This window comes from Schistocerca cancellata, chromosome 1 (assembly GCF_023864275.1).
Source record: "Schistocerca cancellata isolate TAMUIC-IGC-003103 chromosome 1, iqSchCanc2.1, whole genome shotgun sequence".
In the NCBI taxonomy this organism is placed as follows: Eukaryota; Metazoa; Arthropoda; class Insecta; order Orthoptera; family Acrididae; genus Schistocerca; species Schistocerca cancellata.
In genome coordinates this window covers 477,423,771-477,451,465 of record NC_064626.1, presented here as the reverse complement: position 1 = coordinate 477,451,465, position 27,695 = coordinate 477,423,771, and the positions used below count along the sequence as shown (strand labels likewise).

The 27,695-nt window shown below is 35.9% G+C and overlaps 1 protein-coding gene across 1 annotated transcript in view; it reads left to right on the top strand.

The window, feature by feature from the left end:
* Positions 1-24,787, top strand: part of LOC126177410 (CLIP domain-containing serine protease HP8-like) — a 109,863-nt gene extending 85,076 nt beyond the window's left edge. The window contains exons 3-7 of the mRNA XM_049924454.1: positions 1,823-2,060; positions 7,092-7,200; positions 7,277-7,470; positions 19,562-19,657; positions 22,926-24,787. Coding sequence (XP_049780411.1) covers positions 1,823-2,060; positions 7,092-7,200; positions 7,277-7,470; positions 19,562-19,657; positions 22,926-23,242 — 954 coding nt within the window. The 3' untranslated portion in view covers positions 23,243-24,787. The remainder of the gene's footprint in view (positions 1-1,822; positions 2,061-7,091; positions 7,201-7,276; positions 7,471-19,561; positions 19,658-22,925) is intronic.
* Positions 24,788-27,695: the final 2,908 nt, after the last annotated feature.

The window sequence follows — 27,695 nt, the reverse complement described above, 5'->3', positions numbered from 1 at the left end:
TGGACCAGAAAATCAAATTAAACTCTGAAATAGAAAACACACAGTATGGTGTCCTGTGTGGTTTATTAATGAGCATGTTACTATTCATATATGAGAGACAAATGGTGTGCTAAAGACATTAATGATTTCTTCAAAAACCTGTAATGTTTGATGGTGACAAAACAAAATATTAATCAAGGGTTCAGAACAATTCATACCAGGTTAATACTGTAAAGGTTGGCACCTAGCCCACAGCAAACTTAATAAGTTCTTTTCTGAGAGAAATTCACGTTATGCAATTGTAAAAGAAAGAAAATAAGTGTTACTTACAGACACAATAAACATACATGATGGTCCAGGGCTAAAGAAAACACTATGTGTAAAATGTTTTGGTGTTCAGAGAAGTAACCAGCTGAAACAGATATTATAGCGGGAAGTTCCTTAGTTTTTATTTAAGTTTCTACAGCTGAAATGCAGACAAAACTACAAACTCTATTTGCATGTCTCCATCCACAATGTTTTAAGAATATTTTCTGTTGAATATTGCAGTTCAGTTCAAAGTATTTGTTCTGGAAGAGTGAGCAGTATGAATACTTTGTAACTTGAGTAACAACAGATCTTGTAAAGATACTGATGTTTTTACTTTCACTCCTTTGTACATTCCCTCTTCATTGTATTAAGGATTAAAAATAACATTTAAATCTTTCGATATGCCATTTACAGTATCAATGTCAACAAATTTAAAGACTGAAAAACGCAATTATAGGCAAGGTAACAGTGACCGTTATAAATGCATCTCTGTTCCTGTAGTGTTAGCTGTTATCCACTGGCAGTTATCAGAATAATTAGCTGCTCATTGTAACTCAGAAGATGACAGATTTTTCACACCATTTTGCTATTTGTATTTAGTACATCTTTTTGCCTTTCTAAGACAAAGTGGAGTACAGCACATAACTGTTATCTGTTAATATAGTATACAAACTAGTTATTTATCTCTGTTATTGAATAACTAAACTTGACATATTACTGAAGTTTCTCATTTGCAATGAGATGTACAAATTAAGGAATCGGAGCACTCTTATTGATTCAACTCTTGTTCTTAACTTGAAAAGATCCTCAGATGCAGTGAAGAAAATGTACTTGTTGTGTTTAAATTTTGGCCTTAAGGAGACTAAAACTGTGAAATATAAGTGAACAACAGGGTGTAATAAAATAAAATTTCATTACGTAGCAATTTCATATTATTTAATTTATCTTATATTACGCAATTTTAACTTTCGTGTAGCTAGGAGTCAAATTTTCGATATATGTGCTCTGTTGTTTCCTCGGACAATGTTTTGCCACTGTTAACATAAAATGCACTGTTCCCATTTGGTGTTGTGCTGCTGGTTTGTGAAAAATTTTGGTATCCACTTTGTGAGGGCAGGAGAGCAAGATAATCCCATCTCATTTGAGGTGGGAAAGATCTTTCTGCTATCCGCTTCAGACAAGGTGAGACCGTCTTAATGTGTGTTCGCTTGTGAAATAAATGTGATTTTATCGAAATAAATAATTCAAATTAAAAATGACATTTTTCAGAACCAAAGGCACCACCAGAAAAACGTTTGCATTAAATAAAAATAAAAAAATAGAAATAAAGAAACGAAAAAGAAAAAGTTATAAATCTGTTCAACGGTTGTTCTTCTTGAAGAACCAGATCCTGTAACTTTGCCCTAATTTTATATGATTTTTATATCTTTTGTGTTTTTAAATATGTCTCCCTGCCTCTCTTTTTCATAATGGATAACTAGAAAATGTACCCAAGACTAATTGTCAGAGAAAATTATTTACATCTTTACTTCAGGGCAAGGTTCCAGTAGTCTGCTGCCCACAGCAAAAAATCCAACCAAGTGGCTTTTCTTCCACTGATGCTCTTCCTGCTCCTATCTCAGAGCAGCCCAACGATGTGAGTCTCCATCCAAGAGTGGGTCTTTTACCATTCAGTGAATGTGGGCATGCAGAGAATGATCGAATTATAGGTGGAAATGAAACAGGATTATTTGAATTCCCATGGATGGCTCTCTTAGGCTACAAGACACGTGGTTGGTACCATTTACTTACTTACTTACTTGCTGTCTACATAATAATCATTTCTCAGACACTGTCATAGCTTTAATTTACATATATGGTGCAGTACAAGATTGTATTGACTCTTCTTCTCTTACCAGTAAAAGGTAAATGCACATTGTAATATAACGGACTGAGATTTACGTATTGTTGTATATGATAATCTGATTAATAAACATCATGATACACTGTAGTTTTTATTACATGGTTATACATTTATAGTCATGTCTTGATATTCAACTTATATTTTACTGTTTAATGACATCTGAGAAATGCAAAAAATACATCAGTAGAATTTTTGTTCAAGCCTTATAAAATATGTAAACAAATATTCATGAAGTAAAACACATTATTTGCTGGTTTTAAATGCAAGATGTGATGGTGTATTTTGTATAGAATAATTAGGACTGATGAATATCATTATGGTGCCTCTATAGTAAACAATCAAAATATCAGTTCAGTTATAATAAAAATATACACACAATATTTAACACTCCATATTTTACAAAACTAACTATAAAAAATATGTTTCAGTTTTCTGCTAAGTGTGATGTCACATTTAAATAATCTTGTAAAAGCTTTTTTAATTGTAAATTTTATAAAATATTAATTATAACAACACTGTAAATACCAAGCATTGCCAAGATGTTATTTAGAATGAATGAACGAACAAGTTACCTGTACTGCAAAAAGGGGAAACTCCAGCATTGGTTGCATAAATTTGAAACCATTTTTTTGTTAATATCGCATATTGATTTCAGTCACAGAGTGATCATCTTCAGTTCTAAAATTAAAATTAAAACACACAGTCAAACGTAAATGTTCAATGTACAAACATATGCATCATTTTACAATAGACGACATTGAGCTTTACAAGGTAAAATACATACCAAGACTAAGTCCAGTGGACTCATAAAAATCATGCACAAAATATAGGTGTTTGTCATGAAGAACATGCCAACTAGCAGGTAAGATTCAAACTGAGCCAGCTGCTTACAAAAACCTATGCAGCTAAGCTCCATGTTTGTGGTGGACATCATCAGAACCCTCTTTGTTGAATACATTTATGATACAGATTATTTGTTTGTAGAGAAGAAAACAATAGGTTCTACAGAGATTTATATAGAAATAGAAGACAGAATTATAAAGTTAAAAATATTGCCATAAACACATAGTGCAAGTACTATGTTCTTGTGGCAATATTTTTAATTTATAAAATTCTGTATTCTGTTTCCTCATAAATCTCTGTGTGACCTATTGTTTCCTCATGTACAAACACATATTCCACATCCAAAATGTATTCAATGAAGAGGCCACTGTTCTGTATTGTAAAATGGCACATACGTTGTACATTCATTGTTCAGGTTTGACTTTGTGTGTTTTTATTTTTATTTTAGAACTGGAGATCTCTCTGTGATTGAAATCAGTATGCCATAATTTAAAAATAGTTTCAAATTTATGCAACCAGTGCTGCCAGTGCTGGAGTTTCCCTTGTTTGTGATAGTTATTGTGTGGTCATGGTACAAAAACTTTATAACAGAATCAAATCTAAAGTTATCTATTATGTGGTGTTGGACTTTTTATTTAAAAATGCTACCTGCAACAAATTGTAAGTGAAGTGTCAGCATTTCCGGTAGTAAAATACACAAGATACTTTGTAGTAAACAGATATGAACAACAATACATTCCAACAAGTAATTCTGCCAGTTAAATAAGGACACAGAATGTGACATTTACAGTTGTAAGAATATCAGAATTGCAATATTGTAAGTGTTCGGATTTAAGTTGTTGTTTTTTTTTATTATTTTATTTTTATTTATTTATTTTTTTTATTTATTTTTATTTTCCATGAGAATAGGTCTATATTGCATTCAAATAAGAACTGAAGATCATAAATTATCACTTTCTGTTACAAAAGCTTAAGACTGTGTACACTAAAATTTTTATTAAGGGGCATTACAATTTGAAACCTTCTGTTGAATTAACAGCACTTATTTATTAATAAATGCTTCATTATTTTCTTTAATGTATTGACATTAGCTATCTTAAAGTTAGGTGGTTGTCTGTTGTAAAAAAAATTGCCCACATTTTATGTGGACTGCAGCCTGGAGCTTATTATTATGCCTGCAAATAATTCTGTGGAAGTTTTGGCTTCCTCATCTATTGTTGTTGTGTATGTTACTTTTCATTGAATTATGTTGTAGATTTAGTTCCACAAACGCAATTGCCTCGAGAATGTACACACGTTCGCTAGTAAGAATTTTATGCTTCCTGAAAACTTATCTACAAGGCTTTCTCTTGTTAATGTTAGTTGTCATGCTTACTGCTTTTCCCCTCTTTTTTTAGTCTAAAATGTCAGTGTGTATAAACCGCTGGTACACCCCCATCCCCCAACCCACCTCGCCCTGTGTGACGTTCGCCTGCTTTATTTGATCGTTTGTTGTCCTCTGTGTCAACATATTGCATTGCTACACTGGCTAAAAAAATGGGGCTTGGAAGTTCAACACTAACAACTTTAAATGATGCAGCCGACAGGTGCACATTAGCATTTCGAAGTTCTTTACTTTCACTGTTCACAACCTCCACACCCCAATAATACACAGTTATATGGCCAGTTATCTTTCAATAAGCCTCATTAATAGTTTGCAGGCAAACATCCACATACTGCTACAAAAGTTTACTGTTGAACATCTATGAGCAGTAAAAAACATAACCACATAGTTCACAATTCTTTCAGAATAGTCAGGTACGTATGGAACAGACACTGTCATTGTTTTAACATGGCCTAATTGTGTTACACTTATTTCAGAGTTAAAATTATGCATTGTTGTTGATCTAACCAATACAGGTTCCTTGTCTGAATCTCGGCCGTGGACTGACTGTCTCGGGCCCAAAAATCGAGCCTTCATATATCCTCACAATAATAGATACATAAACTATACATTGTTTGAAGTTAAAGTAACAGAAATTCCAATTAAAACATCACTCATTAAAGTAAATTAATACATCGAAAAATTCATTCTTTTAAACAGTTTCTTTGCTACAAGGATTAGGCCGAATTATTTGCTTATGAACAGATATCATTACGCATATATCCTTTAAGAATACTATTGGTGGTTCCTCTAAATGTTTACAATTAGTACAGAATTTATCTTTGTATATAAGTCAACAATAGAATTTAAGTTATGAAACAATTACTGATTCCACCATATAACAAAATATATTAACTAGGAATAGTTGAAATAAATTAGAAAATCAATTACATACATAAAACTAAGCACAAAATTAGATCTTGTGTTATATCCTTTAAAACTGAGGGCCATCTTTCTCTTTTATGGCAATGCAGATTATATTCACATATGTTAACAGTAATTAGTCAAAATGAAAAAATGAATTTTAAGAAGGCAGATTGCAAAACAGCAGGGGAAGTAAAAATATCCCAGCTTGCTTTGTCACACCCAGCCACCCCATCTCCCATATTTTGATAGCATACGTATCAACACAAAATCTGCATCTGTGTACGTCTGCCGTACTTGAAAATGGCCTTGGTGGCTGACACAAGTCATGGTGTTAAAAACTTATGCTACAGTTTATATCCAATTAATTCAAAACATATTTTCTATAAGGTATCATGGTTCAAGAAGTCTGACACCCATTTTATTAAATACTTTTCTGTACTGTTTTCCTTACAATATGATACATATAATTTAGCACTTCTTCATGTTGTGTATGTGACAGTTCAAGAAAGAGGTGGAAAACTTAAATGCAGGTACTGGGATACTATCTTCTTCAATCTTAAGTTTGCAGCCAAAAGAATTAAAAAATGTAAATAAAAGATAAATAAGAATAAATAAATAAAAATAAATTAACAGATAAAAATACAAGATTAATTAAAAATAAATAAATAGATGAAAATAAAATGATAAATGAAACTAAACAAAAAACTTATGGATCATTCATTTTTCAGTGTTTGACTTCAGTTTTGTATCGCATAAACTCCAGTTACACAACACTCATTTCCATTTCTGAACATGGCATTAAATTTTTAAGTTCTATTTATGAATTTCTTCATTTTGATTATTGTATTATGTGTGACTCATTTTCAAATGGAAAATCCAGGATGGAATAATAATATGAACTAAGATTGATTGCCATGTCAACATAAACCTAAATGTACAGTGAACTGTTAGACAGCAAATACACAGCCATGAATTCCCAAATGTGATAAGTCAAATTCTACAAGTATTTACTAGTTAGTAAAATAAGGATAGGGAAGTTTAGTGACAGGAAACTGGAAAGTTAATTGGAGGAACTGGTGGGGAACAACAAGTGCACACTATTTCAAAACATGGTGACACTATTTGTTGTGTTGTGGAAAGAGTCAAGATAGACATTAACAAATTGAAAGTTCTGCTAAGTATCAGTGAATACATTGTATGTTTGCAAGTTATTAGTACAAATATGTTACTTAATAACAATCCTCCTAGCTGAACACTGAATGCAGTTTTGAATTTGCAGTAAAATAATAACTATACTGTGAACAGTCATTGTTGTATGCTTACCAGTCACTGTCCATGGTAATAATTTGTCAGACTTGATTTGAACTAGACAATTAAAATACATGGTTCTTAACTTCATATTTTGCTGTTATTTGTGTACTTACCATTGTTTCCCTTCCATTCACTTATTTTATTTTTCCTTGGCTGGAATTACAGTGCCCATAACTCTATGTTGATTTTGTTATCTAGAAAAAACTTACTGTTGCTTCATTTTCCACTTCAGATTCTGGTTAGGAAATTAAGATTCTAAGGCACTGATCCAACATTTACTTTCTTCCCTCCTTATGTCATTTAGGTGAAAATTTGTTTCTGTCTAATCTGTGCAGTATAATGCAGAGATCAGATACTTATGATAGATGTAACTTAAGTTTGAATTAGTTATTTGAAATAAATTGATTCATATTAAAGGTACCCTATCTGGCTTTAATTAATGTAAATTATTTGCAGATAATAAGTTCTATGGATTCCGTTGTGGAGGATCACTTATTAATGGGAAGTATGTCTTAACTGCTGCCCATTGCATACCAAATCCACATGACCCTTCTGGATTAAAACTGTAAGTTCAACTAAGCTACTCATAGTTTATCCCAACAATACAATCTCACTTATTGTGACCATTTCCAATTACACAGATCCACGATAAGACTGGGAGAGCATGACCTCAGAAGCCCAAGAGACTGTGAAGACAATGGGCTAGTTTGTGCACCAGAACCACAGGACTTTGAAATTGAATATGCAATTGCACATCCATCATTCACGAAAGACAAACTTCAAAATGATGTTGGTCTTGTGCGTATTCGAGGAGAAGCTCAATTCACAGAGACAGGTAAAAATAATCATTCCTGAACATTTTGAATGGCTAGAAAAAAGCAGATTTAATATTATCATCTATGAGGAAAATGGTTGTAGTACATATCCAGTAGCTTTAATGGAAAAAATAAGTTGCGGTTTTTGGAAGTACAAGTTTGTTCTTCTGCCAAAGAGAGGATAGAGTTGGAGGAAATGGACTGATCAGGCAAGCCACATAGTGACATAGTTCTTATGAAAAAGGGGGACACAAAGGAACAGAGTGAATGTGAAATCAGTGACCCTGATGAGGGTGAATTTGTTATTTTACCGTCTAGATGTAGTGTATGTTAAACGCTGACTAAAAAAATATTGATTCCACATACATTTCTGCACTACACTACCATTTATATTCACATGGTAGATTAGGGGATGGCATTCGGAAAAAAATACTTATTTGTGCTCTTGAACATGGTAGCAGTCAGCAACTGTAGAATTTGGATCCAGTGAGAATCATGCAGCCAAGCAATTGCACACAAAAAGTTTATTCAAACCTTTACCAAGGTTTAGACAGATATAAACCTGTCTTCCTTAAAAGAAGTAACAACACCTAAAAATATATATATTACAACAAGTACAAGTAAGTCATATATACAGCAAAAAGAAACATAAAAAGTTACATACAGTGGAAATATAACATAAACTTAAATATAACATAAACTTATGGGTTACACATTGTGTGTAAAGAGAAAAGTAGTCATAAGGCTTAGTGAACAATGAAATGATCCATATAAATGCTATGGCATAACCATAAGGCTTAGTCAACAGTACAAATTATCCATATAAAATCTAAGACAATCATACATCATACGTACAAATAAACTTCAGAATCTTTCATGAGCAAACTTTTTCAGATAGCACTATTCTGGCTGATTCAGCTCAACTTCAAGCTCACAGATTGGCCTTTTTCCATTCTCACACTTTGGTTACTCCATTATCCCTACAGAATTTTTGGGAAGAGATGAGTTCAATTGAAACTGTAGCCAGTAATAATGGCTCTGAACCGTCATTAGGCATTATCAGATCGAATATTGGCTAATAAAACTGCTAAAAAGTAAAATCTGGAAATAGAAGGTAAAAAGGAGTGTCATTTTTTTCTGTACCATTTCCAGATAAGCTGCCTTCTACTAAGAAATACAGCTGTAAATTTTGGTTCTCAGCAAACAAAAATCTTGGAAAAAATTTAATTCATGCCTTAAAGTGTAATGAGAACTATTTTCTCATTCTAGATCTGTAAAATAAAGTGTAATGGTTGTCACTGTTTCTATATAGTGCAGACAGAAGGAGCAGTCAAAGCTAGATTCAAATCACATTTATTGGGTAAAGGAGGCTATAACGTTCATGGCTCTATTTTTGCCGAGCATCACATACAGTGTGCACACTCTCCTATTAAATTCAAAGACATAATTATTTTGTATAGGGAGGAGAAGGGTTTTAGATTGCACTTGCTGGAGGAATTTCAAAACTTTAAGCACAATTTCAATTATAGGGACTTTATTCTTAATGATCACTTACAGCTTAAAAACAGATTTTTTTTTTTTCGATGGCTTTCATCTTATTCTTAATCTCACATAGCAGCTGTATCAGGTTTTCTGCACTGTTTCAAAGTGTTATTTTTCTCAAAGACAAAATCTGTCACTATCTTACTTTAATGTGCATCATAGTTTTGTTCACTGTTTGCATAGATTTATATGATTTTTATAATAGTTTTTGTTATGTTGCTGTTTCCATAAATGCTATTTTAATGTAACTTCAATAACATGTCAGCTGTCTTTTGTGGTTGGCACCACTTGTCATTTGAGCATCTCCAGGGCTAAGTATCCTGCAGGGATGTCCTTTCTGCCCTGTTTTCTGTTAGTCTGTATGATGCCCATCTGCCTTAGATTTTATGTGGATCATTTTTACTATTGACTAAACTTTATGACTTCATTTCTCTTTTCACACAATATATAACAAATAAGTTTATTTTATATTACCATTGTAAGTAATTTTTTATGTTTCTTTTTGCTGCACATACGACTTCCATGTACAGGTTGTACAACACCAGATTTTTAGGTGTTACTGCTTCCTTTGAGGAAGACAGGTTTATATCTGTCAAAACCTAGGTACATGTTCGAATAAATTTTTGGCATGCTTGGCTGTGCGATTCCACTGTGTCCAAATATTTACACTATTATTTTCCTTTAAACTCATTTAACTGAATTTTATATATATGGCTTAGTATTGTTAATAGCTAGAAACTGTGTAAGTGTGAGTTTGATGGGGTCTGTTTCCCCTCCACAATACGAAAGTGCTGTTTCTTCAGGTAATTATTTACTTTATAAATCAGAAAAAAAAGTTTTTATAATCTCAGTTCATGTGATTTGGGAAAGTCCTAGGTTAAGTATAAAAAAAATGGAAGGAGAATGGGTGACACTGGTGAGTGGTAAATCTAATAGTTCTGAGTGCCAAAAACACAATTTTTTAAGAAAGTGAAGAATTTGTGTGGTGGTCAGAATATTAACAAGTTCTTTATTTATTCTTTTCTTAATTCCTTGTAATGATTCACATTTTCCAGTACTGCTACCAATTTTGACAAAACCAGGTCTTAACAGATTTTTACAATTTTTAAAGGCATATAAAGATTTAAATGTATGTTGAGTCATAGAATGTGACCTAAATATAACTCTTAATTAAGTTGTTAGGGGTTTAGCACAAGTTAAAAAATTCCTTATTTTCTTTACTAAAAATTCAAATGCAGCACAAATTTCTTTTTTCCTGCATTTCAGTTTAGGGCACTTCAAAAGTAGAGCCCAAAAATTCTGCTGATATCACATAACAAACTCTTCATTTCAGAATCAGCTGCATGTCACACTGAAGGACATCTCTATAGCATTTCTTCTGGTACTCAGCCTTGAGCTGTAGTTAATAGCAACCCTTGCGATGTCTATTTGTTTTTCCTAAGGCAATGTCAAAATTTAAAAATCATTTTTCTTTCTATTTTTTAATACTTCACAGCAGCACCATAATAGTGACCTTTTTTTAGTGAAATGTGGTCAAAAATACCAATTGTAATGGAGGCTATCCTTGTTTATTGGGACTTGTTTCTCTTCTCCCTTATTGTTGGTTTTTCAAGTATTTTAGGACTTCCCACTGACTCCTAAGTAATGTTTCTCTTTCCTGTAACCTGACACAAACTGAGAGCCTGGACATGACTTTCAAAAAATACACAAATTTCAATATAACAATCAACTGAAAGAGCACTAAACTACATTATATTGAGTCATATGTTTTATTGACAAGTTGGCAGTAATGCTGCAGCACTTGTAACTCTTTCATATGACAGTTAGTTCTCCCTGAACTTAGCAGCAGCTCTACTTGAATCTTGCTTTGAAACTGGTATGTAGATTGCTATGAAAAAAATAATAAATAAAAAATAAAAATAAAATCACTAACAGTTTTGGCACTCACATCAGTTAGCTTTCCCACACTCCAACTAGCTGTGTAGTTGAGTCCTTGATAAACTTTCAGACTTCGTTCTGCCTTGCCCAATTTTTTTTTTTTTTTTTTATTTATGTTCATATTCCTTCATAACAAACTAGTAGACAATACACAATCATCTGCGTGACTACATTGCCCAGTTGACTACATTAAGGGAATGAAGCTGCAATTGAGCTACCAAGTAAAGCAGTCATCAATCTGAAGACTATTTTGAACACAACAGTGCTTTATGAGGCATGGTTCTGCAGGAGGTGGTATGTGGTGCCTTCCTCCAACCTTTGAACTGAATCAACCAGCCAATTATAGGGGAACCTACAGTGTGATGTGGATTCTGAACCATATACAAGTAAGCATTTTTATATCAACAAACATTGCCAGATGTGGAGGAAGTGATAAGTGACACAAAAATCCTAAGATTGGACGAGAATAGAACCTGAGACCTTTGTGTTTGTAGCCTGGCACATTACCACTGGGCCAACAGAGCTATTGCACGGATACAATGTATTAATTTCCAATAATTAGTATGGAATACACATACATCTTCATGGCTACGTCTACTACGGAAGAGAACAAACATTAAACATAAAGAATTGTGAGCAAGGCAGAAACAAAATGAAATTATCTCTTAAAAATAAGAATGAGAATCATCTTTGTCAATCTTAGGTAACTTAGATGTTAGTTTTTATTACTAGGTGTTACTCTAAATCTGGTAACCCATGAGTTGTTATTCTATGTATTTAACTGCGTGTTCATTTATTTATTCACTGAGATCAAGAATGCCGTAAATACTTTTCTATTTCAAGAGTAATAAGTTTTTCTTTGACTTGCAAGGTTTTTAAGGAATTATAAACAATGAAGGAAAAGATGTATTACTTCTCATCAGAGAAGAGACATGAAGAGCTTAAAGATTTGTCCCTTGATATTTAAGATGTTGCATTAGTGCATTCAGTTGATAATGAAATTTAAGGGAGAACACAACAGTAAAATGAATTGTCAATGGTATTTTCCCATGTGCAAGGAGTTGATTGGACTCTGAATGTGGATGATACTGATGGCCATTTCATCCATTGTTTCACCAGAACTTGGTAGGCATGGAGTTGACAAAGCAAAGACACAACTACTGACCATCAGAATTGAGTATCCATAATGTCTTGTGAAAAGAAGGCTGATGCATATATAAGAGTGTAGGTTTTCATGGCTGGACTCCATTTTAATAAAAATTTTCAATGTGTGTGTCCATGCCATGATGTGATAAAACAACTGATTTCAGTTATTATTGGAGGCATCATGATAACCCAAAGATGGCTCCATTAACCCACTGATTGTATTCCTCCTTTTTAGATATGCTGTGGTCTGTCACCACCTCTTTGCCTTAATTTTCCGCACTCACCCATAATAATGAAAATTAACACCACTGCATCAACCGTCCCATCGGAATACAACACGTCTACATGACTGTGTCGATTGTTGTTGCACCATATCCATGTCCCATATTATTCTCACCAATATCATTAATCCTAGATTTTCAAATAGATCACTCTTCCTGCATCACTGTCACTTGTTTTCGCATGTTACTTTTCATATATATTTCTCTGCCACACAAACTTGTAGCTCATTCTACCAACTTTTCCCTAACCCCTCCCCTTCTTTTTCCTCTCTTTTTCCAGATTGCACACACTAACTTCATCTAGTCTGGACACAGCTGCTGTCCCCCTCTTCATACGTGTCCACCCACCAACCAGAACCCATACTATAGTCTTTTCATTTATTTTTGTCTTTGATCTCATTGTTTTTAGAAATCAGTTTCAGTTGTTTTTGCCTTTCACTGTCAGCATACTTCCTGAGGTTTCATCGTGTATCCCCATAATTCATCTTCGATTTTTACCATGTATTCTGCTGTTGTGCATCTCATATTCCTGCATCCTATCTTACACATAAGCTCTTGCTTTCCAAGAACTAGAGCAGCATGGATGACACCACCTCAAGAAACTCTCCAACCAGTTTTGTCTCCTACTCCTGCCTTGGATTACCACTATCCACTACCTCTAAAACAGCCTTCAAACCTTCCCTACATCCACTCACAGCTGACAACCCCTGCCTCATGATCTTCTACATTTACCCCACCCTCAAAAACTCCCTCCCACCAGCATAAAGAATCCAGAGATTAATCAGATCTGAAACACAGTCATGAACATTTCCTCCAAAATTGTTAGTCCCACAGAAGTGTCAGTCCTTCCCAAAGGCCCTTAGCTTTTGCGCCACTCCCAAATTAAGTCATGGTGCACTTGTTAAAGAAAATCTCTCCTTTTCCCATTCCCTACAGTGGAAACACATTTTTGCTATCAACCCTACCAGACTCAAACAACACCCAATGTTGAACCCTCTTCTGACACAGTTTCCTTTTTCATTCAATGATAATCCATAGTTCGCTGCCCCAAAATCATCCCCCCCCCCCCCCCCCCTGCCCATTAACTTTCCACACTTTTTGAACTTTGTGCCTTGCATCACCATCATTCCCCAAATCACTCAATATTTAAGCTAACCTTATATCTGCAAAAAGAACTGAAATCCACCACCTAAAGACTGATCCAAACTTTATACTCAAATCTGTTTACATAGGCTCTACCACTGGAGTTTTGAACAACAAAGATTACCTGCAGAGGGACTCCACCAGCTGTAAAATTCATCCACCTAAAAAAACTGCCACACCACTCCCATTCCAGAAATCCAGCATGATCTCCAGTCTCTCTTAAAAAGCCTTTGCCCCATCCTACAATGTCTCCCCAGAGTCCATCTCTTACCTCACCCCTAACACTCCCCACACTCCCACCTTCTATATCCTTCCTAAAGTCCATAAACTCAACCACCCAGTACACCCCGTTGTGACCAGTTACTGTGCCGCCACTGACAGAATATCTGTTCTCATAGACACAGCACCTTCAGCCTGTTACCTACAACCTACCTTCCTGTATAAAAGACACCAACCATTTCCTTCACTGATTCTTCAGCTCATGGTCCTTCACCACACAGCACTCTGCTTGTCACTGTTGATGCCGCCTTCCTTTACACGAACATCCCTAATACCTATGGGTTTGCCACTACTGAACACTAAGTTTCCCAGTGCCCAATGGATTCCAAACCTACAACCTCCTTCCTGTTCACCATGACCAACTGTATCCTCATCTGCAATTACTTTGTCTTTCAAGGCATCACCACCACCTAAAAACAAATCCACGTTACAGATATAAGAGACCCATGACCCCATCAAATACCAACCTATTCGTGGATCATGTAGAGGAATCCTTCCTAAACATCCCAGAACCTGATTCAGATTCATTGATGACATCTTTGTGATCTGAATTTAGGATGAGGACATCTTATCCATGTTCCTCCAGATCTCAGCACCTTCTCCCCCATTTGCTTCACCTGGTCCTCCTTGACCCAGCAAGCCACCTTCCTCAATGTTAACCTCCATCTACATCAGTACCTCCATTCATATCAAACCTATCAACCACTAGCAATACATCCACTTTGACAGCTGCCACCCATGCCATACCAAGAAGTCCCTTCCATACCTAGCCACCCATGGCCATCACATCTGTAGTGACAAGCAGTCCCCCTCAAAATATATCAAGCATCCCAGTAAGGCCTCCATAGACCATAATGTCACTCCTAACCTCTTACAGGAACATATCTCCTGTGCCTTATCTCTCCAGTCACCTCTCAAAGTCCTACTGTCTGCCCACAGAGGAGCATTTCCTTTGTAACTCAGTACCACACAGGACTGAAGCAACTGAATCACATTCTCTGCCAGGGTTTTGATTACATCTCATTTGATTACATCTCATTGGGCCCTAAATTGAGTAATACCCTCTGTCCTTTCCATCCTTCCCACATGGTATTCCACCACTCACCGAACATACACAATATCCTCATCCATCCCTACTGAACCCCTGCTTATAACCCTTTGCCTCATGGTTCATATGTCCACGATAGCCCTATATGCAAGACCTGTCCCACAAATCCTCCAATCACCACCACGTCCAGTCAAAAGCATCACCTGTCCCATCAAAGGCAGGGCTACCTTGAAACCAGTCATACAATCTACATGCAACCACTGTTTTGTGTTGTATGTGGGCTTGACAACCAACAAGCTGTCTATCCACATGAATGGCCACCAATGAACTGTGACACAATAGCTCCATATTTAGCAATTATATACAATTGCTCGCTCACAGAAAGATCCATACCTAAAGACTGGAAAATTGCTCAAGTCACACCAGTACCCAAAAGGGGAAGTAGGAGTTATCCATTGAATTACAGGCCCATATCACTAACATTGATTTGCAGTATGGTTTTGGAGCATGTACTGTATTTGAACATTATAAGTACCTCAAAGAAAATGAGATTTATTGACGCATAGTCAGTATGGATTCAGAAAATATAATTCTTGCGAAGCACAACTAGCTCTTTGTACTCATGAAGTAATGAGTACTGTTGACAGGGAATGTCAAATTGATTCCATATTTTTAGATTTCCAGAAGGCTTTTGACACCGTTCCCTACAAGCATCTTCTAACCAAACTGTGTGCCTACGGAATATTGCCTCAGTTGTGTGACTGGACTCGTGATTTCCTGTCAGAAAGATCAGTTTGTAGTAATAGACAGAAAGTAATTGAGTAAAATAGAAGTAATATCTGGCGTTCCCCAAGGGTGTTATAGGCACTCTATTGTTCCTGATATATATTAACAATATAGGAGACAATCTTAGTAGCCATCTTAGATTTTTTGCAGATGATGCTGTCATTTACCATCTTGTAAAGTCATCAGATGACCGAAACGAATTGCAAAATGATTTAGATAAGGTATCTGTATGGTGCGAAAAGCGGCAATTGACCCTGAATAAAGAAAAGTGTGAAGTTATTCACATGAGTATTAAAGGAAATTCATTAAATACTGATTACACGATAAGTTGCACAAATCTGAAGGCTGTAAATTCAAGAAAATACTTAGGGATTACAATTACAAATAACCTAAATTGGAATGATCACATAGATAATGTTGTGGGTAGAGCAAACCAAAGACTGCAATTCATTGACAGAACACTTAAAAGGTGGAACAGGTCTATTAAAGAGACTGCTGACACCATGCTTGTCTGCCATTCTGTTGGCACCCATCTACACAGGGAGAAATGATCGTCATGATAAAATAAGAGAAATCAGGAGTCGCACAGAAAAATTTAAATGCTCGTTTTTCTCGTGTGCCTTTTGAGATTAGGACGGTAGAGAGACAGCTTGAAGGTGGTTCATTGAACCCTCTGCCAGGCACTTTATTGTGAATAGCAGAGTAAATTGTAGATGTAGAAATATATCCTACATTATCCATAACCCTCCTGGCCTCAACCTTCATTAGTCACTGTCTTTCACCTGTCAATCCCCTTCTCTGTTTCCATTCCAGCACTACACTGCGTTCTATTCCACCAACACACCCACAGTCTTTTTACTCCCCTCCTTTTCTGCTCTCCCCACCCCCTGTCTAACCTCCTGACTGCACGTAGCTGCCCTACCATCTCCCCACCTTGTCCCTGTATCCTGTATGCTCCCACAAGCAGCACTTTCCCGTAACCCCCCCCCCCCCCCCCCCGCCCTGCTATACCACCCCCCTTCCCACCCCAGTCTCCATCTTATCCCCACCCAGATTGCTTCTCCCATCATATATTGTTGCTTGCAGTCTTGGTAGCCAGACACAGTGGTAATGTGAGTTGTGCTTGTGTGAATGTGTGCGTGTATGTTGTCTAAGTCAGAAGAAAGGGCTTTTGGCCAAAAGCTTATTTGCACAACCCTTTTGTTGCGCCTGCCTGCAGCTCAACATCTCCACTTTCTGGTGAGTAGCAAAATGTTCTATGTTTCTCAGAGCTATAATATTATGCTTTCACACTAGTAATTACAAGGTTGGCTCCATTTCATGTAAGTATGGTTGGACATAAAACTGGACCATTTATTCACATTTTTGCACCTAAATCTCTCTTCAGAAACAGAACTTTATTATTGGTTTGTTAAGCAGTGTGATACTGTTGGATGTCCATAATGTACATCTTCAGTGTTTTTGAAGAATATGTATTATAGCAGCTTCTAGTGGTTCCATGATGTCATGCAACCAACCGTAGGTGCCTGTATATTGAAATGGTTTCATGAATTGTATTTTATGTTATGGATTATATTTGTGGTGTACTTACAAAATTGCCTCATTTTTAACTCGCAAAGTGTAGAATGCTTAAGTGCTCATTACTCATATTCAACTTACTTGGGCATAGCATTTATGGTGTTTCAAAATATCTGGCTCATTGATCATTAATGAGCAGTTAGCCAGCCTTTTATGTCCATGTACTGTTTAAACTTTTATATCTTTCAGAACAACTGTCACCCCCCCCCCCCCCTCACCCCCCGCCTAAAAAAAAGGAAAAAAGGTAGTTTCATCATTTTGGGTTTGCAGACATACACATTTAGTGACAAATACACTTCTATATCATAGTGTGGCATTACAATTATTAATCATGGTGCTAGTACCATGGCAAACATAGCTATCATTGTTGCCCTACAAGCTGTCAGTAACTCAAAGGTTGGCTTACTAGGAATGGTCCTATTGGAGGTGTTATGCCATTGCCTTCCTCCAACATTTGAACTGACTTAACCACCAATTTACAGAGGACTTAAGGATTTGATGTGGACTCTGAAACACAATGCCACTCAACATTTTTCATACAAACAATCACTGCCGTAGGTAAAAGAAGCGGTACCTTAGTCTGTCACTTTATTAATGAACCACAATGCCCTTTATTAGTGCTACATCTGCAGATTTTTAATTTGTAACTCTTAGGCTGCACCCTAGCCAGGCAATATGAATGAACATGATAGTGTTATACCAGGGTGATACAAAAAGATGGTCACAATTTCAATTGCCTATATTTCCTGCACTGTATGTTGCATTTTAATTCTGTAAATTACATTTGATTATACATATGTGGAAGGTGAGAAATGTGCAATATATCCTCCTCTGGCTGCATGGATAACATCTAGACATTAACTGAATTCCTGCCACGCTCAGTGACAAATGTCTTGCAATGACTAGGTTCATTGCAGACGTGATACATTTACTTAGGTCTTTCAAGTGGGAAAAGCATTCAGATCTGTGAGAAGAGATGGTACATAAACTGCACATTTCACAAACTCTCACAAGAAAAAAATTGCAGAATGTGAAATCAGGTGACCTCAGTGGCCCAAAGTGAAGTGCTAAGTCTTCATTCTCCATGCAACTTATCCATCACTGAGGTAGAGATTCATTCAGAAACATTGAACATTCAGATGCCAATGGGGTGGAGCTCCATCCTGCTGAAAAATGTGATTCTTGGATCTTCATTTGTTTGAGGAACAAGCAAGTTCTGCATCCTTCTGAGATATGTTATTCCAGTAACCATACTGTTATCAAAAGAGAAAGGTTCATAAACCTTTGTCATCAATGCATTGTGAAATAAATTAACTTTGGGGCTGTCCAGTTCAGGTCCAGTGTTACATGGGGATTTTGTAGTCCCCAGATCCAAATGACATTCCTGTTGACTTCCCATTTAAGTGAATCATAGCTCCATCACTAAAAATTACACAAAGCAGAAACAATTCATCTTTCTTCTCTGTTTCAGAGCACTTGGTCACAAAATTCTCCATGCTTCATCTTATCATTTGCCTGAAGAGTCTGTTCCAGTCGTAGATAATATTGTTTGTACACTAACTAGTGCCTCACCTCATTGGAGTTCCAATGATAAACTTAGGCTTAAATGCATGCTGCACCACTGAAATGCATGCTGCACCACAGCTGCAGGCTCACTTAACAGAATGAACGAATGTAAAATGTGTTGGGTTGCATAGCAGCCAGCTCACTTCCAACTGATGCAGTACACACTACACGCAGTGCAGTGCCAGAGCACTCTAACAGTAGTATTCTAAACTTTACAACATCTGCGTTCAAATATATTTAATTCCAGTACAATAATAGTGCAGAAAATATAGACAACTGAAATTGTGCACATCTTTCTGAATCATCCGGTATGCAAGCATTTCTTTAAAGACATCAAATACATTCTCTATGGTTGAAGACAAATGAGCCTGGCATTCCTGTTCAGTTAAGTTTACTTAGATTTCTTAGTGAGAAGCAGTACATTAACTTTCATTGAGCTCTCTTCACAAATATCAATTTGTTAATCTATCAGGAAAACAAGGTGTAATTGGCTATATGTCATATCAGCAATCTTTCAAATGGTTTGGAGACAAAAAAATGGTAGGACAGAAAAGTTTTAAAAACATTCTTTGTATTCTGATTTTGTTCTAGTGAGAGGAAATAAGGTTTATTCAGAAACCTGGGTTTCTTAATATATTATACTCACAAGGCTCATGGTATCAACCTTCCAAATTTTTCTCCCAAAATGTACTCTCAATCAAGTTGATAAACTACCTTGAAACAACACTGATTCTCTTGTTACAATACAGCTAAGGCAGTAAAGTGTTACACTTTCATTGACTTTTTTATGTAATTTTATTTCAGTGAAGCCAATCTGTTTACCAGTTGGAGAAGAGCAACAGTATATGAACCCTAACAAGAAGAGGATGATTGTTGCTGGCTGGGGAGTTACTGAAACAGGTAAATATTTCATTTTAAAATATGTTTAATTTCTATTATTTAAATACAACTGTCAAAACTGCATACTAAAATATAAGGAGACAAAGAACATCATCTTCTTTCTAATGGTGAAACTCAAATTAACTACAAGATGGTGAATCTAAAGCTTCCAAAACTGGGATTTCTTAAATAGAAATAAATTTTCTACATAATGGTGTATTGTTGAATTTTATTGGTACTACACCAATGAAACTTGTTGGATTTACTCATTCACTCACTCACTCACCCACCCACCCACCCACCCACCCACTCTCCCTCCTCCCCTCCTCACTCTCACTCTCTCTCTCTCTCTCTCTCTCTCTCTCTCTCTCTCTCTCACACACACACACACACACACACACACACACATCTCTTTCAACCCCCCTCACCCCACCACCCATTTCCTTCCCCCACTCTCTGTCCCCCCACCCCCACCCCCTCTGCCTCCACCCCCCCCTCCCCCTCACTACTAGGAAGTCTTCTGCACTTAGATTCTGGACCAAGAATGGATTAAGAACTGTCTTGAATCACTTACACATCTGCTCCCTAGGTGGAGATTGTCACAACACAATACTTTCCTTCACTTTATTGATGGCATCAAGAAATAGGAAGTCTTTTACCTTAGCGTGCTGTAATCCAATCTGATGCAGATGCTACAACATTATAAATGGTAAACAAAACTTTCTTGAAAATTATTAACTGGTTATTGCATACGGACAGGTACTGAAGTGGTATAATACATAGGAAGTAACCATGTGTACTGTATTAGGCCTGATGACACTCCTCTTTCCCCCTCAAAATAATACTTGAGTGAAAATCAATAAATGAAACAGAAATTACATAGCTTGTGTGTTTGCATTGTTAAATGCTGATAATTCCTTTGGAATTTCTGTAGTCATTGGGGAAAGTGGCAACCACATGACTGTTTAAGTTGGTGTGTAAGATCAGAGTCTGGAGGCATACCATCAGAAGTTCAAAATATATCCGCCACACAGCGCTGAAGACATAAAGGGCAGATAAGTGTGAGAACTATTGTAAAATCAATGTTGATTACAATGCCAGAAAATTTGGACAATTTATTCAAGAGGAAAAGCTTTGTAAATTGAGAAGTCAATAATGTGCTGGTCCTTCTCTGGCCCTTGCACAAGCTGTTATTAGGCTCGGCACTGATTGAAAAGTTGTTGGATATCCTGAGTGATAAAAGTGCCTAAGTCTGTCAAACTGGTGCCTTAGATCATCAAAATCCAGAGCAGCTTGGAGGGTCATGCCCATAATGCTTCAATTGTTCTCTATTGGGGAGAGAGATCTGGTGACCTTGCTGGTCAAAGTAGGATTTGGCAAGCACAAAGACAAGAAGTAGAAACTTGCAACAAGTGCGGGTGGGCATTATCGTTCTGAAATGTAAGCCCAAGATGGCTGGCTCGCCATGAAGGGCCAAAAAGGGGCATAGCATATTGTCAATGCAACCTGTGCTGTAAGGGTGCTATGGATGACAACCCAAAGTGGTCCTGCTATGAAATGAAATGGCACCCCAAACAACCTGTCCTGGTTGTCTGGCCATATGGCAGGCAAACCCTCAGGTTGGTATTTCACCATTCTTGGAGGCTTCTCCAGATACATTTTCAGCCTGGACCCTCACCAACAACACATTGTTTATCAGTTTATATATTATGACACACACACAGTAGGCATAAGTTGGTAACCAGGAAAAGATCTTGAATCACGATAATTAAAGAAAAATCCCTTCCTTTTACATCCAATAAACAGTCAGTACCCCATGCTATGACCAGCATGGAGAACATCCAATAATCAAACAAATAATATTGAGGATGTATGGTTACAAGTGCTATTCTGAGATGGAGAGGTTGGTACAAAACAAGAATTTCTGGTTGGCCATACTGAACCAGTCAGAAGACTAATGACCTCCCCCCCCCCCTTCCCCCCCCTCCCCCTGCAAAAAAAGTCAAATATTATTGATCCACTTAAACACCGGAACTTAAAATCTTTTGCATTGTGTGTAAAAGCAGAGTTTTGAAGATGCTGTCAAAAAGTTGACAAACTGTTTTTATTTTCACTCGTACAGAGACGTATTCTGCCAACTCTTCACTGGTGAAGAAAGTGCTCATTGTACAGGAGTGTGTAATAAGAGTAATATGTGAAGTCCACTCACTACAGACAGTTTGGCTTACTGCCCACAACCATACAATAAATTTGCTGCCCTGTCTTCTTCTTCTTCTTCTTCTTCTTCTTCTTCTTCTTCTTCTTCTTGCATTATGGCCTCTGTAGACAGTCTGGCTTACTGCCCACAACTATACAGTAAATTTGCTGCCCTTTGAAAATTGTTGTAAACTATTGCTCACTGATCGAAAACAATGGTAACATTCATAAATATAATACTATAAAGAGTGATGCCTTAGGATCAGGTGTTCCAAAATGGTAACAACTAATAAATTTACTCACTGAAATCATCAAAAGAAGACATTAGCTGTTTTCATGTAGGGAAATAGTTATTCCACAAAGATAGTGATGAACCGTGTGGTCAAGTAAACAGTAAAGTAAAATAAGTGTGCTTCGTGTATGATGGTATCCTCACAATAATTTCTTGCTAGCAAGTTAACCACAGGAGTTGCAATACTACAATTCCAGAAGCATTATTTGATTTTTTTCCACAGTGATATAAATGATAAATGGCAATGGGTCAAATTTAAACCTCTATAATTGAGATACTTTGTATTAAATCAATCATTGGTTTTAATTCATTCTTAACTGCTTTTCTTCATATACCTTTCTTCTGCAACCCTTTCATGGCTTAGAAAATCATTAAATTACATCAAAATTGATAATGTTATCTCCACCATCGTATCCTTTCTTTCCTCATGTCATCTTTCCTCTGTATCATAACATGTGTCAGACCACTTTTTTGTAGTCATCTAGAACAGTCACATCTCATAACACCATTCCTCATAGATGTAAAACTGATATTTTGATGCACAGCGTAATGGGAAGTACCTTGAGCTGCACACTTCAGTGGTTTGCAGAGTATGAATATAGATATAGATGTAGGATCGATGGTATGTTTTTGGGCATAACATCAATAAATTTCATGTGTTGACTCTAATGTTCTGAATAGCATTTTAATGAAAACTTAGTTTTAAAATCACTGCACTTCTAAGTGCCTGTGTAAAACTTGTTCCAATAAGAGTATTAATGACAAACAATTAGATGAAGTAAAAGTAAAATACTGTTACAGGAACCAGCAGTTCAAAGCTTCTCAAAGTGACAGTTCCAGTTGTACCTGTACAAAGATGTGCTGCAGCATATAAAAGAACTAGTGCAGTAATTAACATCAAACAGATATGTGCAGGAGGCTCTGAAGGGCGTGATTCATGTGCTGGAGACAGTGGAGGGCCTTTAATGATAAATGAAAACAGTAACAAGGGTCCAGTGATGGTGCAGTATGGAATAGTTTCATTTGGCCCAAAGAAGTGTGCATCTGAGGGCTATCCAGGAGTGTACACAAGAGTGGCATATTACATGGATTGGATACTTGACAATATGCAGCCATGAAACTACATTTTGTTTTCATAATGGAAATGAAGACCACAATTGTGATACCTGTTGTATATATTATACTGTTTCTATAGCAATGACTGTTTTTATTTATTTTTGGCTGTATTGTGTGATCTTTATCATGCTATAGAGATCATTTACCAAGATATAGTGGAATATTTTCAGAGTGTATATTCTGTATATATGGTAATTATGCGCCTCTAACGAGGTGCTATTTGTGAAGACTACATGTCAGTAATGTGGATGATGCAATACACTAATCAGAATGCTACAGGCATAGAATATGCTGCCTTATTTCAGTCACATTTATACTGATTGTTTGTAACAACAATAAAATGGAAGTTTTTGAAATAAGGTAATTTGCCTGAAAATTTCTGGCAGTACATGAATTGTGTGATTACAAGAATAAGGTTAAAAGTACCTGGAACACAGCTGCGACAGCTGGTTAAAAGACTGGATAACACCCTAATTTATCATATTATAGTTAAGACATGATGTAAAACTGTTACTTTAGGTGCCTGCTTCTTCAGAGCATTGTAATCTTAAATGCTCATTGAATAGTACACCTTTGTCAGATAAAAAACTGCAGGAGCAGTACTGATGAGCTTTCAATGTTACAAGAAAAATTTTTGATTTACATTACTGTTGATCATTACAGTTTTCTTGCTTATAATGCATGAAAGAAAGAATGTTTCTTCACAAAATATACCTTCAATTTTATTTATATCAAATGCTGTTGATTGTGATACTAACATTATGTGATAAATGTGTGTTGTGATAAATAAACTTAATGTCTGATCGTCATTATTTTCACTAAAACCACTGTGAACTAAGAAACAAAATTAACTGAATAAGTATTATCTAAATCTATTGTTGTTAGAAATACATTCAATGCAAAAAGAGTGTGGATGTGTCATTCCTCTGTTTACACATTATTTGTACTATTATACTGTCTAGCCAGTGAATCACGTAATTTTGAGAACCTAAAATTGTTGCTCATCAGCTGCTTGTTTAACATTGAGAGAATAAGAGAGAATTTTTGTTTTTAAATTGTTGTGCTCAGATTTACATCTCAACAGTTGAGGATTTAAACTTGATAATATTGTGTTTACATTGTTATCTAATTGACTTTTTTATATTAATATATATTCATGTGACAGAAAAGTATAAATTTTTTAAGGTGTGAAATTACGAATATTAACACCTGAACTAAGCTTAAACTGTCAACTGTAACAGTATTAGTTAGAATTAAGGTAAGTTCCAGTTAATTATTTAAACTATCAGTACAGTTTCAGAAAGATAACCAAATGAGAATCTGACAGTAATTCAAGAATCATCCCTTGAGAGTCAAAACCATACTGGAGCACTACAATATTTGTGCAATATCAGGATGCTAGTTAGCAAAAATCCCTTCAACCAATAAAAAGGATAATCTGCAACAGCATCAGAAAAACAGGTCTTGCCTGGTAAAGAATTTTGAAAATTAGCTGAACTAGTGACAAAAGATAAGACTGGGTGACATTTTAAATTCACACAAACCATTTGGGGGGGGGGGGGGCACTAATAATCCCAAGTAAAAGAGACAGTCAACTCAATGCTTAGAGAGCTTCTAATGTTGATTACATTGTGGAGATTAATGATCCAAAACATCTATAGTTATATTGAAGCTCAAGTTTCTTTATATTCATAACAGCAGGTCTACATTCCACAACAGCAGTATAAGGCGTGCAGTGAAAGGGTTCTGGGTGTGAATATGTATTAAATTCTTGATATGGTTTTTTTCATCAAACTCTTATTAATTGGTAATACTTTATAATTAATCTTTTCCAAAATGGGAAACATCTGAAGTAATATGAAATAGCTTACATACAGAAATGATGCCCTTATGCAGTATTTAAAAGTGCAACATTTACAATAAAACAGATTACCGACATGGTTTCTCATTTAGAAATGGCCAGAGTACAGAAGACAATGTATGTTCAACATGGACAGGAAAAATCCTGAATTTAATTCACCTAAATTTTGTACCCTCGCATACCAGCTACTTTCAGTAATTGTTTTACTGTCCATAGCATTGATAAAATAAAAGATTAATAAACTAATCTTTAGTAGAAAAATAAAACAGGCCTACTCTGTATTATAATTGTAAGTTATTTTAAGACAATGTAGAAGTAGCAGATAAGAAATTACACTCCATTCGAAAATACCCCAACAGCATTGTGAAACTGTGTGTTCCCTATGATAAATAGTGGTAAATTTCAACACAAAATAAGACTGATAACACATTTTCAGTTATCTCTTATAATAACAGTTTCATAAAAATTTTATATTAGGGTCCTTGAACATAAAGTGGCCCAATAGTCTCACCTGGCCACCTATAATGTGAATGAAATTTTGCATGGGTGTTCTCTATTGAAGTGTTCTGCAACTGGTGTACCTTCACAAAGTGAAAGATGACATGCAAAGTTTTACATATTACTGTAAGAAGATAATTTAATATATGCCGATGACTGCTATATTTTTATAAGAATTAAACGTAATTTATTTACTCATTATTGTTGTTATACTTTGCTTACCTTAAGTTCATTGTATTCTCACCTGTACCACTGCACCAGTTATGCTGCCAGAGAGAGAGAGTACTTTGTAACACAACTTTTTTTATACATGGCTGGCTGTACATGCATTTCCCTACAATTCTGGGATTAGCAAAAATGTTCCCCCTTATTAATTTTATTGCATTGTTTGGATATTTGTTCCAGTTTACAGCCAGTGCTTAAACTTTGATATTTTTGTATGCCACTAAAGGAGTCTTACATTGTCAGACAGTATTTCAGTTCAACAATATTGTCATTCCATCCTAGACCTTCCATTGTTGAGTATTTCAGTTCAGTTTCACCACAGCTGTGCTCTGCTGTCGTGTGAATATTGTGATTGCAACACTAGTATTTTCTGTCAGTGTTATTAAAGTGAAACCACCGAGTCTGGAAAAGTAACAGGAAGTAAGGCAATAAAGTGATAATTATTTATATTATTTTTTTCTTGTGTGTGTGTGTGTGTGTGTGTGTGTGTGGTGAGAGAGAGAGAGAGAGAGAGAGAGAGAGAGAGAGAGGGAGAGGTGAAAAACTCGCCCTCTCTGTTAAGTGAAGATTTGAATTATTGTCAGAAAAAAAATAAAAAACAAGTAAAGCTCTTGACTACATTGATACACATTTCAATAAAAGTACAGGAAGTTAGCTATAAGGTAGCCAAACTTATCATAAAGACCAAATAACCACACACAATAGTAGAAACATTGTTAATGCCCACGTGATAAAAGAGTGGTAACAATAGTCTGCTACTGAAATTTCAAAAATCGCTCTCATGACACGAACAGCTGCTAATTTAGTAACATGGGCAACATCAAAGGTATTTTGAAGGACAAAATTAAGAACAGTTATAAGTTCTCACTTCAGTCAATGAATCTACTGATATTGGCAGTTATGCATAACTTCTTTCCTACATAGGGTATGCTGATGGGAACATAATTGCAAGTAATTTATTGACTGCATTAGTGTTTATACAGTTGGGGCTGCTTCTGTGACATGCTGTGTGAAAGGATTCGTGGGTTAAGTATGCGAAGTTAATCATAACTGATCATTGTCTTATTCAAACAATGGAAAATCCTGGATGGAATGTAGCAATACTACGAAAAGGAAAGTTGCTATTTACCATATAGCGGAGATGCTGAATCACAGATAGGCACAACTAAAAGACTTTCACAATTAAAGCTTTTGGCCGTTGGCAGACACACACACTCACATGCGCTCTCTCTCTCTCTCTCTCTCTCTCTCTCTCTCTCTCTCTCTCTCTCTCTCATGCAAACGCAACTCACACGACTGCAGTCTTAGGCAACTGAAATCACACTGTTCTTTTGTTGTGCCTATCTATGACTTAGCATCTCCGCTATATGGTGAGTAGCAACTTTCCTTCTCATTACATTGTCTTATTCACTGAGAAGTCACTGTTACTAAGTCTTTGCTGTCTCTTCTAAAAATTGTAAAAGACAAAGTAGTAAAAACTGTGGGCTTCATCAAATTGTAGCTCCTAAATATGAAACTTTTTGATGTTTTGTGTCAAGAAATGGGATCACAGCACACTACACTTCTGCTACAGGCAGAAGTACGATGGTTACCTGGAGGTAAAGTGTTAATGCAAATGTGTGAACTCAGAGATGATGAACTTGTATATTTTACTACAGAGGGCCAGGAGTATTCAGATTCATTTGCAGATGATGAATGTGTATCCAAGTTAGCATATCTTTCTGATATTTCTGCACAATGATATGGATTAAATAGAAAAATGGCACTAAAATTGTGTTTCATTCAGTTGCTGTCAGACGGTCCCTAAAGTAAAAACTACCAATATACTGTAGAAAAAATGGAAGGCGGAAACAAAAGTATTTGGACTAGTT